We start from the raw sequence: 16,779 nt of genomic DNA on the forward strand, positions 1-16,779 counted from the left end.
CTTAGCCCAACAATGTTTACATAGTAAATGCTTAATTTTTACTGATTTGAACCACATGGATTTGATAAATAATCCCACTATCCAACATGTGTTTCTGTGAGAGCCTGACCTAAATATTGAGAAGTAAGGCAGCACGTTTAGAATTCTTTCCTGGAACAGAAATGAAAAGATTTGGGTTCCTGGAGGATCCCTATGGAGGGATCTTTCCCTTCTTTAAAAATTTGTAGTATTAACTCACTAAACCATTCATCGGTACTTAGCAGTGATTATCTCACACTGTTAGTAAATTTTATATCTATATCCTCTTTCCTTGAGCATAATTTAAGTCCCAGAACAAAAAGTATGGTTATTACTTAAACAAGCATGATTTTGGAAAAAGTATATGAGTTTTGGTATCAGATAGAAGTGGGTTCAAATCTATTTTGCCATCGTCAACTATGTAACTTTAGAGAGCACTGATTTCATCTCTGAACCTGAGTGTCATTTTCTCTCTATAAAAGAGAGAAAATAATCTATCTTGCTGAGTTATTAAGAATTAGAAATAATACATGTCAATTGCTGGCACATAGTATACTCTCAATAAATTATGTCTATATTTAAACCTCTTTGAGCCCTCAATAATTAACGATGTCATACAGATGCTAGGTATGCAATAACATCTATTGCTAATAACATCACTACATGCTTATTAGGTCTGTAGGTGAAATACTAAGACAAAAATCATACCTGTCAGGTAAGAGGTAAATTGCTTTGGACCACAGCGAACAGCATAGCGTGTAGTTGTTCTCACAGCTTTTGGTTCAGTCTGCAATGTGTCCCTGGGACAAAAGAGGGTTCCATCTGATGTTTCTCCCCACCATCTCACTCGAACAAGTATACAAGAAGGAGGCTTTGCAATCTTCCATATGACTTTATCAACAGTAAGCTTCAGAAAGCAGCGTAGTTGGCCTTCAACTAGAGGTGGTAGACTTGTAGATGGAGGAATGTCACTCAAAACTGTGGAGAAATTCAAGAATACTCAGTTAAATTTTAGACTAAATATAGAAAACACATCTGCTTTTGGAATAAAAACACATAAAAACATTTTAATCTCTACAGCAAGCAGGCTTATCTTACCTATTCTAATAAAGGAGAGGTAACTAGTAAACCAGAGCACAGAATAAACTACCTGGTCACTTAAGCCACCCTGACAACAAACTGGTGTTTAGAGTTGGTTTCAGTTAGTACAAATAAAGAACATACCAACTTAAGACACACTAATACAAACTCCTCCTGAATGGAAAGAGACCATTTGAAAAATACAAATACAGTGATATAATACATACATTTTCAAATCTCAGTAGTTGAAAGCTTTCTTCCATGTACTATTGTTTTGATTATTACAAAGTCCACAATTCTTAAGATGTTATCTTTACATAACTGTCTTACTTTAAAACTATCACTAAACAACTCCATTCAATTCTCAAATAAATGATTAGGTCTGTACAAAAAAACTCAGCATTTCAGTAAAGAACACCTTAGATTGTCTTTTTCCCCACCAATATCACACAGTTGATGAGGACAAAGATTATCATCTTTAGATTCTGCTCAATTTTTTAGCTCAATGCTGGGTTCATAATATTTATTGGCTTCATACAGATAACAAAATGTAAATGAGGCAGTTAAACACAGCTTTCTATACAACTTTCCTTTTATCTCCTAATCAAGCCTGAGAGATTTAAGAAATCATTCTTACATTACAGATCTATTTCTCCAACTTTTCTCTTGGGCACTGTTTATGCTTCACTAGAAGAAAATATATTGGAATCTCTCAGCTCAAGAATTTATCTAAGTAATTCTTTGAATTTCTGAAGTGAACTCCCTCTCTGCTCTCTATAGTAGAGTAAAGACCCACCATAATCTTTCTGGATAACTATTTCAATATAAAAATTATACACGGTGTTTACATGAGCATTACTGCATATGCATGTAAGATAGGTAGAAGGGCCCTGGCTGGTGCAGCTAAGTGGATTAAATGCAGGCTTGCCAACCAAAAGATCTTGGTTCAATTCCCAGTCAGGGCACATGCCTCAGTCGCAGGCCAGTTCCCAGCAAGGGACCCACGAGAGGCAACCATACATTGATATTTCTCTCCCTCTCTCCTTCCCTTCCCCTTTAAAGATAAATAAAATCTTAAGAAAAAAAGGTAGCTAGTAGGGCATTCTTATGTTATTTCTATTTTGATTTTCCTATTAACCAAATATGCTTGGCTGATTCCACGTAGGGAGCACCAAAAATGGCCACTTCCTTGCTTGTTTCATATCTTCCCATCATTCTAGGCAGGAAGGTACTGACTCAAAACTGTCTTAAGTATCTTTAAACAGCCCTGGCCGGTGGCTTGGTTGGTTGAAACATTGTCCTGTACACCAAAAGGTCTGCAGGTTTGATCCCAGGTCAGACTGGGTTGCCAGTTCCATCCTTGGCCAGGGTGCATACTGGAGGTGATTGATCATGTTTCTCTCTTACATCACTAATTCTTTCTCTTTAAAATCAATAACCACATGATTGGGTGAGAATTTTTTTTTAAATCTAAAGTTTGGATAAGATTTATTTCTTTAGCTCCAGACCTCACTCCAATGGCCTAATATAACTATTCTATTTCTTTGTGTATAATGTAAAAAGGTAGTCACTCATTTTTGTTTTTGAGAAAGCCCTGTAGAGACTCAAATTCTAGTTTCCTGATCTGCCCTAGGTTCCTAGGGTGACTGTTCTTGCTGCAGGTAACATTTTTCTGCTCTCCTGGTGAGTCTGTCTCTTCTGGAGTGAACCTGATAAACCTCTTGCTACACTCTTTTATCATCTGAAATCCATCATAGATACTCACACCCTCACCCCTTCAACCCTACCTACCACATGGTCTAATTCCCCACTGTTCTTATCTCCTCCACAACTATCTTTCCTGACTTCCCATTTGTAGCCCTTCATGTTTTATGATAGTTATGCTTCACTCATTCTGAGTCCTGCTTTGTGCTAGTTCTTGAGGATTCAGTAACATATAAAACATGATGACCCTTGTCTGTTAGAATTACTGACAGACTCTCCTCTCCAACTTATATTTCTTCCATCCTTTGTGGACCTCCAAAGGCGTACCCTAACACACATTTTAACTTAGTTATCAAAAACCCTCCCAAGTCATGGGGTTGATTTAATTTACACTGCAGTGACTCTAATAGTGTATTGTATACTTGAAAGTTGCTAAAAGAGTAGATCTTAAGGATTCTCACTATGGGAAAAGAAATTTTGTAACTATGTATAGTGATGGATGCTAACTACTTATTACGGTGATCATTTCGCAACATATACAAACATCCAATCATTATGCGGTAGACCTGAAACTAACAATGTTATGTCAATTACATCTCAATTTCCAAAAAGACAAAAAATATATGTAATTTTTTATTACCTTCCTTTACAGGTGTCCTATCAGTACCTTTTAAGTCCTCACTTAGCCCCATTTATTCGTCCAGTTTGCCACTCCCCAACCCCCGCCTCCAGCCCGTTTCCTTTCCATTCGTTGGTGAGCTGACTGCCCTCTGTTTATACTGATTCCCTGGTTATTCTCTCTCCTCCAAAGCTTTTCTTTTTTTTTAAACAGGCAGTTGTCGGGGGTCTCCCTAGAATTCCATACACCCTGTTCCCCTAACTTAGCCTTATGACGCTTTCCTTAACTTTCGGTCGCTCAAGTTACCTCCTTTCTTGCGGCCGCGGCCGCCCCCAGGGCCCTGGCCTTTGCGTTGTTTCATGATGAGGCCGACCTTTTCTTCACCAACTCAACTCCGGCCCCAGAACCTAGGCCGTAGCCTCCCGCCATCCCTTCCCACCGCGCTTGCGTTCCCCGGCAACCGGCACCGCTGGGCAGCCTGGGAGGCAGGAAGAAGCAGCTTTTCATCTAACAGTCTCCTGGGAAGCCGGAGAAGGAAAGGCGCCAACACTCCTCACTACCAATAGACTGCAACACCCAGGGTGCTTTGCTACACTACCTCTGCGGGGTTGGACGCTGTCACCTCCAGCTGCGCAGGCGCAAAGGGCTATGTCCTTTGAGGACTCCATAGCCCAGGGTGCATTGCCTCTAAGAGCGCTTCTCTTTCCGGGAAGGGTCGTTGAGCTCCCCGCTTGCTGTCTGAGGTGTCCGCAGACTCCGTTACCCAGCTTCCTTTGTGGAAGGAATCTTTCTATTGCGCACTTCCGGTAGAACCTCTGGAGGCGAGTGGGTGGAGTTTACGAGCCGGTGGGCGGTGGGCGGTGCTGCCGGTAGCTGGGTGCTGTCCAAAGGCGACTGGGCACCACTAAAGGAGCAGTCTGTGACCGGTTGGGCCGTACTTAGCCTGGGACGAAGTTTTGGCTCGTGTTTGACTACCTCCAGCCTCCTCTTCATGTCGGCCCTCGAGAAGAGCATGCACCTCGGCCGCCTGCCCTCTCGCCCCCCTTTACCCGGCAGCGGGGGCAGTCAGAGCGGAGCAAAGATGCGAATGGGGTACGTGACCCAGATCCCTTCTTCCTAGAGGCCAGGTCTTGGCGACTGGAGGATGGTGGCTCTGGGCGTTTAGAGCTGCACCGCAAGGGAGGCTAAGAAAAGGGGAGAATGTTGGCGGCGGCCTGGAGGCGTTTGGATGGAGTAGAAGGCAGATTTGGGTTTTAGGGGAGGTGCCAAGTTAATGGAAATTGGAGGACAAATAATATTGAAGGGAGACGGGAATAAGGCAAAAATTGAGGGAGCCAAGAGGGTAATTTAAGAGATTTAAGAGGTACCTATAGAAGAAGGGGTGGAGGAGGTTTGAAGAAAGGGAGTGATGACGAAGATGGGGAGAGAGCTGCCAGGGAAGGTTGTGGAGGGAAGTGGGGAATAACCGAGAGAAAAGTTGGGGGGAATTAGGAAAAACAACTAGAGGAAGATTTGCAAATAGGGAGACTGTGAGAAGTAGATATTAGAAAAGCCGAGAGAACTAGAGAACACCTGAAACAGGGTTAGAGAAGGAGGGAACGAGCTAGAGAGCAGAAGGTTCTAGAGAGAGTCCCTAGAGGTGTAAGAGGCAGATTCACGACTTGGGGTGACTAGGAGAACTGAGAAAGCTTGGGAAATAGGCGTAAGGAAAGATGAAAGACATAGCCAAGAAAACTGTTAAGAGTAGTAGGAATGTGATGAGTGAGTGAGTGTAGGGGAGACATGATGGAGGCGAGGACTGAGGCGTTTAGAGAGCACCCCCGTGGGCTCTATACATTGAGAAGTGGCTGGGGATAGGATTTGATGAATGGCAGTGCTGCAGAGGGAAGGTCTTGGAACTTAAAGAGGAAGATTTGGGCAATTGATTTTTGCTTGGCAGATAGGTCTGATGGCAGTTTTGTAGTGGTTTGACAAAACTCAGAATTAGTGAAGCATTGAATAACTACTTAAAATGTTTCAGGGAAACCATTTACTAGGAAAAAAGCCTTGTTGAAGAGATAGACTTTTGGAATTTGAGGTTGTTGAATGGCTTGTGTCAGGTTAGGGAATACTTAAGTGTAGGAGAGAGAGCATGAGATGAACATGGAATGTTAATTGCTGGAACGCAGACGGAATTGAATACGCTGTTGGGTTTTTCAGGGTGTTTGTAGTATCAGACAGGACTCTGGAAACTAGTGAGTGTAAAGAGAAAAGGGGCAGGGAGAATATTTAGGTATAAAGCAGTCAAGAGTTCGTGTTTGGAACCTAGAGATGGATTGGTAGATATTCTTGGAATAAGAACTGGAGAAGACAAACTTTAGGTTCTGAAGAAGTAGTATCTACCAAAACTGATCAAAGGGGAGATGAAGATAGGAGAGGTAGGATAGGAGAGGTAGGACTGTGAAAGTAAGTTCTAGCGATTAAGAGAAAGGAGAATCCTACAAACTGAAACAGTAGGAGATGGTGAGAATGGTGGGAAAAACCAGGGAAGGAAACTAGGAATTGGAGACCTGACTATGATACACAGTAGAAAAGTGAGAGAACCTTGATAGGTTGATGGACAGTGGATACACAACAGAAAGAGGTGGTAGAAGGCTGCATTTCAGGTAAAATGAAGATTGCTTTAGCTTTGGAAGACAAAGATAGTACTGTAACATGAATAATATGGAGGATCTGGAAACCGATCAGTAACATTATTTGAGAAAATTAACCTAGAGTATAAAATTAATGTATTATTGTTGCTATTGTTGCTAGTGTTTTAGTTGCTGCCTATTTTAATCTAAAATTTGATCTTTCAGTCTACCAGCACTCTTTGGTATAAAAAATGTGCAAAAATTAGCTTTTTAATAACTATAACATGCTTCAGATAAGTTTAATTAGAATTCAGCTTCTCACGTTGTCAAAGCAAATTCTCTGGTGATGAACTGAAGAAAAATACTGAGAAAATAAAAGGAAAAATCTGCCAATTAGAAGAATGTATAATTGTTAGTAAATTACTCTCTTTAAATAAATGTTTGGTTTTTAAAATTCAGACTAACTGCTTGTCCTGGAAAATAAAGTTCTCCAGAAAGAGGCTCCTTTATAGTATTGTGAAGAGAGCATATGTCAGTGAATTTTATGTGGTCCTTTGTTTTTTTCTTACTTCATTATGGGAACATAGGCAGGCCTCTCCTCAGTCTAGTGTTAGTGATAATATCAACTCTCTCCTCTACAGTCATAAAGCCGGAAGAGAGCATTGGAATGATTTCATCTCACCACTTCACTGTATAGTAGAGGAAACTAAGACTCAGAGAATTTTGTGTTCTGTAAAATAAATGAAGGGACAGGGACAATACTTTCTCTAAATAAAAGACGAAACTGAAACTCAAATTTTCCTCATACTGAGGTACCCCAGGGCCAGCTACTAAGCATTAGGACATGGGTTTCTTAACTGAGTCCCATTGTGTTTTTTTGAATTCATAGTCGTTATCCTGGCAATATTTAATCTGAGTTGTGTATGTTACTCCCTTTCAGATATTCTAGGATTCAATCCTTTTTCTCAGTCCTGATTTATGAAGTCTTACTTCCACCAATTTCAAAGAATGCTTCTTTATTTCTGCTCTCTGTCTCTCTCTCTTTTTTTTTTTTTTTAATTTTACTATCTTTGTCTGCTCCATCTATTTCTTAGTCTCAAGTTGGGCCTGTTCTCTTTTAACTATTTTTCATAATCCTTTGCCCTCAGCTTCACTAAACTTCTTTAGCTGCATACATATTCAGGGTGACTTTGAGTTTATGGTTTTTCTAGAGTTTTCATAGTTTAGTTTTTCAAATTGGATTTAGTAATTCCAGAATATTACTGGGTAATATTCTGGATAATTTAATAATAGCAATTAACTTTTTTTCCTCTAAGTACTATGTACCTGGCATTATAGTAGCTTTATGTATGTTGTTTATTCTTTCCACAACCTTGCAAGGTAGATATTTCCCTACATAAGGAAATTCAGAGGCAGAGGTTAAAAGTCATCCAACTAGTATATGGCAGAACCAGATTCAATCTAGTTTTGTTCTCTAGAATTCATTCCCTTTCAGGACATCAACAGTTTTTGTCCCCAAAGGCCTGAAATCCTGGTTTCATTGTTCCATGATAGATACCAGTAGATGATGCCCAAAACAGTTCTTGAACTTTTTAATTAAACCTTTTGGAGCTACTTTGATTTGAGATCCCTACTTGGCAATTGGTTTCTCAGTTTGTTAGGATTGCCATAACAAAAATAGCATAGACTGAGTGGCTTATAAACAACAGAAATGTATTTCTTATAGTTGTGGAGCCTGGAAAGTCCAAGATTTCATGCCTGCTAAAGACCGCTTCCTGGTTCATAGATGGCAGTCTTCTCACTGTATGCCCACATGGCAGAAGGGAGTAGAGAGCTCTGTGGGGTCTCTTTTATTAAAGGCACTAATCTCATTCATGAGGGCTGCACCCTTATGACCTTGTCACCTCCCACAGGCCCCACCTACAAATATTACATCGGATTTTAGAATTTAACATGGATTTGGGGGGACATAAATGTACAATCAGTGTAACATGTGGTGTGCTCAAGAGGAGTGTGTTTTGAAAAGAACTGCTTTAGCATATTTCAATACCACTAGCGAGGTTGTTGATTTTTTAAAAAAATGTTTATTGATTATAGAGCCCTGGCTGGTGTGGTTCAGTGGATTGAGTGCAGGCCTGTGAACCAAAGGGTTGCTGGTTCAATTCCCAGTCAGGACACATGCCTGGGTTTTGGGCCAGGTCCCTGGTAGGGGGCACAGCACACAAGAGGCAACCACACATTGATGTTTCTCTTTTTCTCTTCCTTCCTCCCTTTCCCTCTGTCTAAAAATAAATAAAATGAAATATTTTTTAAAATGTCTATTGATTTTAGAGAGACAGGAAAGGAGAGAAAGAGGTACAGAAACATCAATCTATTGCCTCCCATGTATGTCCCAACCAGGAATGGAATCCGCAGCCTAGGTATGTGCCCTGACAGGGTATTGAACCCACCAACTTTTTGGTGTATGGGATGCCGCTCCAACCAACTGAGCGACCCTGGCCAGGATGAGACTGTAGATTATTAAAACCATTCATTTTTTAACATGTTTTTGGTTATCAATAGTACTAGGTTTGTAATATCTCTTCCATTGCTGCAGTGCTTTAACTGACATATGTATTAGCGCCTTTTCTCTGTAATTTTATGAGGTAAATTAGGTCAAGGGCTAATATTTTCTGTTAATGAGGAAACTCCAAATGTTCATTGACTTTCCCAAAGATTGCAGAATCATTAAGTGGCAGAAACAGGATTCAGATCCAGACTTCAGATTTTCAGTTTATTGTGTACTTTGGCAAACACAAAGAGATTGGTGTTTGAAGTAATATAGATCAGAGTTTGAAGCCCAGTTTGAGTATTCACTTTGGTCAAGTCACTTAACCTCTCCTCCTTTGTTTCTTATCTGTAAAACAGAGATACTTCTGCTTACCTTAGAGTGCTGTAAGAGTGAGAAAATACATGAAAAGTACTTCAGCTTCCTAACATAAACTCTTAAGGAATGGTAACTGGTAAATTATTTTATACAGGTGAGAAAGGCTTACTCTTTATGAAGTAGGAACACTCTTTTCAATCTGTTATAATGTCAACTTTTTCCATTCAAGCTATATGTTTATTCATACCTAATTAGATAGTCTTTCATTTAACTTAAGTTTATTACAGATACTGGGTCTCAGAAAGGCTTTAAGGAGCTATGCATGCCGATAGAGAAATAAAGGGAAAAGTGAAGTGATTTGCTCAAGGCCACATACTGAGTTTTTGGAAGAATTAAGTTCTAGTGTTTCTTTTTTAGTTATTAATTTTTTTAAAATTAAGTTATTCACATATAGAATTTACTCTTTTAGAGAATACAGTTCAGTGTTTTTCAGTAAATTCAAGGTTGTACAATCATCACCACTAATTGCACAACATTTTTATTATCCCACAGAGAAACTACTTACCTGTTAGCAGTCTGTACCCCTTTCTACCACCCCTGGCAACTACTAATCTAATTTCTGTTTCTAAGGATTTGTCTTTTGTGGAGATTTCATGTAAATTAAATCACACAATATGACCTTTTGTGACTGGCTTCTTTCAGGGTTCATTCATGTTGTAGCTTGTATCAGTACTTCATTCTTTTTTATTGTTGAACGATATTCCATTGTATAGATATACCACATACCATTTACTCATTTATCAGTTACTGGACATTTAGGTTTGTTACTTTCTGTAAAATTCCTTTTTCATTTACAGGTTGTTTCTAATTTTTCGCCATTATGAATAATACTACTCATTATGAACATTCACATGCAAATCTTTGTGTGGAAATACGTTTACATTTCTCTTGGGTAAAAACCTAAGAATGGAATTACTGGTTTACATGGTAAATTATGTTTAACTTTTTTTAAAAATTTTTATTTTACTGTATTTTTTAATTTATTTTTTTTATTGATTATGCCATTACGGTTGTTCTGTTTGGTATTCCAAGTCATGAAATCCAAAGACCTACAACCAAGATTGCTCTATCCAGCAAAACTTTCATTTAGAATGGAAGGACAGATAAAGTGCTTCTCAGATAAGATCAAATTCAAGGAGTTCATCATCACCAAGCCCTTATTATATGAACTGTTAAAGGAACTTACCTAATAAAAAGAAGTTAATAAAATATGTTTAGCTTTTTAAGGAACTGTCAAACTGTTTTCCAAAGTGGCCGTTTGAAGTGCTTTATGTATTAGGAACATTTTCTTTTATAAATGTGAAAAATATTTTTCCAACTTGGCTTTTTACTTTGCTTATGATATTTTTTGCCATGTAAAAGTTTTTTTTTTAATTTAACATACTCAAATCTAACATGTATTGCTTCTGGATTTTGAATCACAGAAAGACATATTCTTCTTCCAGATTATAAAAGAATTTATATAGGTTTTTTATCCAGAACCTGTAGGATTTCCTTTTTTACATCCATTTTAAATTTATCTTGATGTGCAAAGTGAGGAACGGAGCCAATTTTATCTTTATCCACAGGATGTCCAGTTATTGTAACACCATTTATTATAAAGTCCTTTTCCCCACTGATTATAAAGTCTTTATTATATACCAAATTTCCACATAGGTTTGGGTCTGTTTATGAAGTTTCCTTCCTTTTTTATTTTATGTATCACTACACTTACAATCAGAGAAGCATCATTAATATGTTTTAGTAGATGATAGAGGTAGGTCCCCCCTCATTTCATCTTTAAGATTTTCCTGACTCCTTTTATTTGCTTATTCTTACAAATAAACTTTCTAATCAACAAGACTAGTGTCAGAAAAAAATCTTGATAGTATTTTTATTAGGACTATACTAAATATGTACAATAATTTAGAATAAACATTTTTATGATACTGAGTCTTTCTTAAAGAAATATATTATTATGAATTCCTTTTGAAGAAAAAAGTCTCGATTCCAGTTATTGACTTAAGCTATCTTTAATGCTATGGTACTTAAATATGTACAAAAAGCTAAGGATAAATTCCTTATGTATGAGAGTAAATCCCGTATTACTCTCATACAATTATAGAACTCAAAAGATTTAGCCTTGGCTAGGTAGCTCAGTTGTTTAGAGGGTTGTCCCAATATACCGAGGTTGTGGGTGCAGTCCCTAGTCAGGGCACATACCATACAGGAATCAACTAATGAATGCATAAAAAAGTGGAACAAGTTAATTTTTCTCTCCTCTCCTCTCCCTTTTTCTGTCTCTCTCTCTCTCCCCCCTTCCTCTCTAAAACTAATAAATAAAAATTTAAAAAATTTACTGTTTAAATACAACTAAACGTACCCAAATTCAAATTAGCAACGTTACATTAATGAGAAATGACTTAATTTGCCAACAGCTTCCTGTGGTTGAAACCAAAAGGATATTTATTATTAATAGGCAGCCCCAGAGTTAATTCAGTCATTCAGTTGTATCATTCAGGTCCCAGACTTTTTGCATCTTTTTTTTTTGTCGTTCTTAGAAATGTTGGCTTTTCCTTCTTTTGTTTGTCACTTTATGGTTGCTGGAACTCCACTTGAACCTTGCTTTTATTCTGTCTTTCCAAATAAAAAGGAGGGAACAGGGGCAAAGATCTTTTCCTAGCTAAGCTTGTCTTACTATCTCATTGTTTGGAACTGGTTCACACATCCATCATAAGACCAGTCACTGGCAGTAGCAATGTGATTACTATCACTGGTTTAGACCAATTTTGATTTATTCACTTGGGCTGGAGGAAAGATAACAAGAGATCTCCACTACCTGCTAAAACAGTTTGGAATTCTGTTAGGGAATAGAGAGTGGGAAGTGGGTAAAGAATGTAGAAAGTTAACAGTATCTGCCCCCAAGCCCTGATGTTAACAAGTGGGAGAGACAGATCTTCTGACTGCAAATTTCCTACTGAGTTCACTGTAGCACTGGTATAGAACGTGATTTCCCTTCTCCTCTTTCCCCTTTCCCACTTTTGCCAGGTTTGACCCTGTTGACCTGAGCACTTCTGAATGAGCGTCCATTTTTTCCATTGTTGTTAGACTTATTGCCACAAATATATTTCTTCTTAGGGTCTTCAAAATAGGATACTGTGTTTTTTTTTTTTTAATCTAACAACCCTTCCTTGCTCTATTACTTGCTGTCAGATTTAAGATCTCTGGCTGGTTTGGAAAAACTTTATTATTCATGCTATGAAGTAATTTTTTTTAGAAAGTTTTAATTCATAGCACTATTAAAAGAGTTGTTTGCCTATACACCTCACTTTGATGTTCTTCAAAATCCAGTACAGTCATACCTCATTTTATTGTGCTTCACTTTGTTGTGCTTCACAGATACAGCATTTTTTACGAGATCTTGAGGGCAAGACCTTCCACCAGCAAAAAGATTGTGACTGACTTTATTGCAGTAGCTTTATTGCGATGGTCCAGGGGTGAACCCACAGTATCTCTGAGGAATGCCTGTGTTGACAACCAGTCCTAAACGTGTGCTACCAATATATTTTGAAGATAGAAAAAGAGATTGTTTTGAAAATCCCAGTCATTCCAAACCATAACAGCAGGCTGAAGTTGTGGCCAGATTTGCCCATAGACCATAGTGCCAACTCCATATCAATACTATTAGTTCTGTACTTCTACTGTATTGTTCTAGAAAGAATATAAGTTTTAAATAAACATACTAGGATTTCCTTCCTGGCTTCAGCACATACAGTTAACTGGTGCAAACTTGACTTTATTGTCTTAAAATGTGGATAATATTAGCCTCAAAGAGTTGCTTTTGAGTAGAAAGATAAGATGTATATATGGAATCATTACTTAAGTGGTAAAACTATATAATGGAAACTTATTTGCTATATTTCATCAATTCTTAGATACATTCCTTTTCATACTTGAAATAAATAATAGTACCTTAACAGTTGCTATTGATCAGGTAATAGCCCTAACTAAATAAGTTTTGGCAGCTTGGAAGAAAATTCTAGAGACAAAAGTGGAGCATTTTTAACCACTAATAACTGAATGGTTGTGAGGATGAGTTAAGCTATATTCCTAAATTCAGAGTCAAAAGTGAGATACCTCTCTACATAATGGTAAAGTTGGCATATGAGCTGGTATTTAGTTTTAAGAAACACTTCATCATCAATATATTTGTGAGGCTCAAAGGACTGTATTAGAATGATTCAAAAAAGCGTAAGACTCACAGTATAAAGAAATTGTCTAGGAATGCCTAAGTATTTTATTTTGCTCTCATTTTCATTTTATATATACCCATATGTGATCTGTGATGAACCAGTATAAGCACAGAGCTTTCTCAAGAAACATAAAAGACCCTGGCTGGGTTGTTCAGTTGATTGGAGCATCATCCTGACATGCCAAGGTTGAGGGTTTGATCTGCAGTCAGGGCACATACAAGAATCAACCACTGAGTATGTAATAAGTGTAACAACAAAGCGATGTTTCTCTCCCTTCCCCCTTTTCTAAAATCAATAAATATAAAAATAATGCATTTTAAGCGTTTGATAGAGTATTATATTATACTTTGGCAGCTCTTTTTCTTAGTGGTACATAAAATTATGGTTCATCTTATAATTGATGGTGCCCTGTAGATATAGTATTTTATCTATTCTGTTAACGACTAGATTATAATCTACTTGTTTAGTGTTCCTTAACTTAATTAGAAACTCCTTTGTGTTTTTTTTACATGCCCCAGAGTGGTTAGCACACAGGAGCTCAATAAACATTTGATGAATTAATGAATGATGCTCTGACACAGTGGACACATAACATTTTTTTTCAGTAGTTTAGAATTGTCCACCCTGAATTTAGTAGAGAAATAGATGGGGGCAGGGGGCATTGGCTTGTCGAGTATAGAAGTGAGATTCAAAAACTGTAATTACTGACAGTATGCAAAAATGAACTTGTATCCTGTTTATATCCTTCTGTGATTCCATATTTATATCCCTTTATATGTATTCTATTAAAAATATAGCTCAAGTTATTGTGAGAATTAAATTTAGGTAAATTTAAAATGCCTAGCACAAGTATATGCTTGTCTGGTTTGTTTCATTGAATACTGCTCATTCCTTTAATTAAACCAACTTTTCCTTAAGCATAAGAGCCATGGTTTGAAATGTTGGCATATTCAAATCACTTAGAATTCAGCTTTCTGTGTTAATCACCTGAGCTACATTATTATTGGCTGGATTTTATCACAAATAGCATTTTAGCATATTATGGCTAAGGAGGCTTAGGGATGGAGCTACTCAGAGAATCTACCAATATTTCATAATAATATTAATCAGGGGAAATGTGCTTCAGTTTTTCCAGCAACCTATTTTACAAACCTTTGGAATATAAACCCAAATTTAAGTTGAAAATTTTCTATACCAACATTTTTTTCACTAAATATCGGGAAATTGTAATCTTTTATTGATAATTAGAGGATTTGTATTCTTACCTCCTCCCGGTCTAGGTTATTGTTTAATAAATAAGGATGGTACTTCTAATTTTTATAGTATTTGACTTGACAAAGTTCTTACCAGATATAATTTTTACGAATTCTTCCCTGACCTGATTTCATCCCCATAAGCACCCCTCAAAAGATTGGATATTCCATCTGTGAGCTCTCCTGGTATGCTAGGCTTATTTCTGTCATTAGTGTGCAGTGACTGTTTGCTTATCTATTTTACTCCCAGGCATGAGCTCTTTGAGGGCAAGGACTAAGTTTTATTCATTGATGGAAACTTCTTGCCTGCTGATTGCCCTAGTGCCTAGAAAGTATAACAGCACCTGCCATATAGGGCATAGTCAAATATCTCTTTAACTGAATTGGAATTAAATTGGCTGCTTATATAAGCAAATTGTGACTGGGAAAAGCCTCCAAAATAATTACCCTGAAGATATTTGCTGAATGCTTATGATATAAGTCTTTTATTCTAAATTACCATGGCATTCAGGTGAGTCTGGGGAGGAGCTTATATGGCTGTTGGTTCTGAAATATACTTCATGAGAGTCTTCAATATGGACTTTATTGGCTTATAAATTTTTTCAATTATAGTTTACATTCAGTATTATTTTGTGTATGTTTTAGGTGTATAGCACAGTGGTCAGACAGTCATATACTTTACAAAGTGTTTCCCCTGATATTTCCAGTACCCACCTGGCATCATACATAGTTATTATACTATTATTGACTGTATTTCCTATGCTGTACTTTATATCCCCATGACTGTTTTGTAATTACCAATCTGTATTTGTCAGTCCCTTCACCTTTTTGACCCAGTCCCCCAAACCCTTCCTTTGGCAACCATCAGTTTGTTCTCTGTATCTAGAAGTCTGTTTCTGGTTTGTTTGTTTGTTTGTTTGTATTGTTCCTTATAGATGCCACATGTAAGTGAAATTATATGGTATTTGTTTTTCTCTGACTGGCTTATATCACTTAGTATAATATCTTCTGGGTCTATCCATGCCGTTGAAAATGGTAAAATTTTGTTCTTTTTTATGGCCAAGTAATATTCCATTGTATATGTGTATTACAACTTACCCACTCATCTGTTTATGGGCACTTGGGTTGCTTCAATTGCTTGGCTATTGTAAATAACACTGCAGTGAATGTAGGGGTACATACATTCTTTCGAATAAGTGTTTTGCGTTTCTTCAGACTTGTTGGCCTTTTAAACTCTGATCCCAGATCTGCTTGGTTCATTTCTTTTGTGGTACTGTCTAAGCAGAACAGTAGCTTAGATAAGTTCTGATCCTTGAGTATGGCCACACACACATTGAGTATGAGAGTGAACAGCTACAATTAGCTCTTGCCTTCTTACTTATGTCTCAGTGGTTGTGTTTTTCTTTGAGTCCAGACAGTTTTAGTAAAGTTGTCTGTATATTCTTTTATCTCTATACTTTTTAGGGTTTTGGCAAAAAATTATTAGTTATGTTATTCTTGGGTTGGATGAGTGGTAGGACATAAAAATTAGAAATTTTTCTAACTTAGGTAAAGCAGAATTCTTTATTGCCAAAGGTATAATTTCACAGTTCTTCCTGTGCTTACAGCAGTCTGTGTTTATCCATCCATTTAAAGCAAAGTATACTTTTGGTGTGATCTGACTCAGCAGGTTAGAAGTTCCTGTGGATTAAATGTCTTATCTGAAAGTGTTTTTAAATGGGTAAGGTTTCATTTATTTGCTTGAAACTACATCATATATTGGGCCATAAATATCCTGTCCTGTCAAATGCAGGCCTTGTGTGAAATGTCACACATTTTTGGATTCTGTGATGCCCAGTTAACAATTAACATTTCACCAGTGGCCAACACAGAAAAGTAATAATAATAGGACCTAGGATTTTCAAGCACATGGTAAATCAGTATTTAGTAAGTTGGAATTCTTTAAAAAGGCCTCCTCTGTTCTCCTTGAGAATGGCATCAGAAAAACTTGAGAGTTGTTTGATTCTTCCTTCTCCCTTTATCCTTCTGCACCTTTCCATCATTATCATTACAGTTGTAAACTTTGACTTTCTTTTTAGACTCCCAGGTACTCAGTGGGCTTGCTGCAAGGGTTCTCTGCCATCTCTTTCTAGGTATTTCTGGGTGTTCATTGCTAGCTTCTGAATTTCTAGAATGGAACACCTAGAATGATTTTGAGGGTAGTATTGAAAACTATTAAGGACAAGACTCTGAGAATATCATTCTAGCTCTGCTGCTCTCTGGTCTTCTATGAGTTAACCTCCCTTGGCTTTAGTTTTCTCATTTGCAAGACAGGGATGTTAGTAGCTACCCCAGA

General features: G+C 37.4%; 2 protein-coding genes across 4 annotated transcripts in view; one reads left to right on the forward strand and one right to left on the reverse strand.

Annotated features, from left to right (window-relative positions):
• Window positions 1-3,975, reverse strand: part of C2CD3 (C2 domain containing 3 centriole elongation regulator) — a 124,560-nt gene extending 120,585 nt beyond the window's left edge. For 2 of the 3 annotated variants that reach the window (XM_037148643.2, XM_037148646.2), the window contains exons 1-2: window positions 3,728-3,975; window positions 727-996 (exon numbers count right to left, since the gene is read on the reverse strand). In XM_037148643.2, the coding sequence (XP_037004538.2) occupies window positions 727-996; window positions 3,728-3,782 (325 nt within the window). In that variant the 5' untranslated portion in view covers window positions 3,783-3,975. Of the gene's footprint in view, window positions 1-726; window positions 997-3,727 lie in introns of those variants that run through there. The other variant, XM_037148645.2, reaches the window with a different exon arrangement.
• Window positions 3,976-4,239: 264 nt separating this feature from the next.
• The window catches only part of PPME1 (protein phosphatase methylesterase 1), a 69,541-nt gene continuing 57,001 nt past the window's right edge, over window positions 4,240-16,779 (forward strand). The window contains exon 1 of the mRNA XM_037148679.2: window positions 4,240-4,513. Coding sequence (XP_037004574.1) covers window positions 4,413-4,513 — 101 coding nt within the window. The 5' untranslated portion in view covers window positions 4,240-4,412. The remainder of the gene's footprint in view (window positions 4,514-16,779) is intronic.

This window comes from Artibeus jamaicensis, unplaced genomic scaffold (genome assembly GCF_021234435.1).
Source record: "Artibeus jamaicensis isolate MK-2021 breed Jamaican fruit bat unplaced genomic scaffold, CSHL_Jam_final contig_64, whole genome shotgun sequence".
NCBI classification, from domain to species: Eukaryota; Metazoa; Chordata; class Mammalia; order Chiroptera; family Phyllostomidae; genus Artibeus; species Artibeus jamaicensis.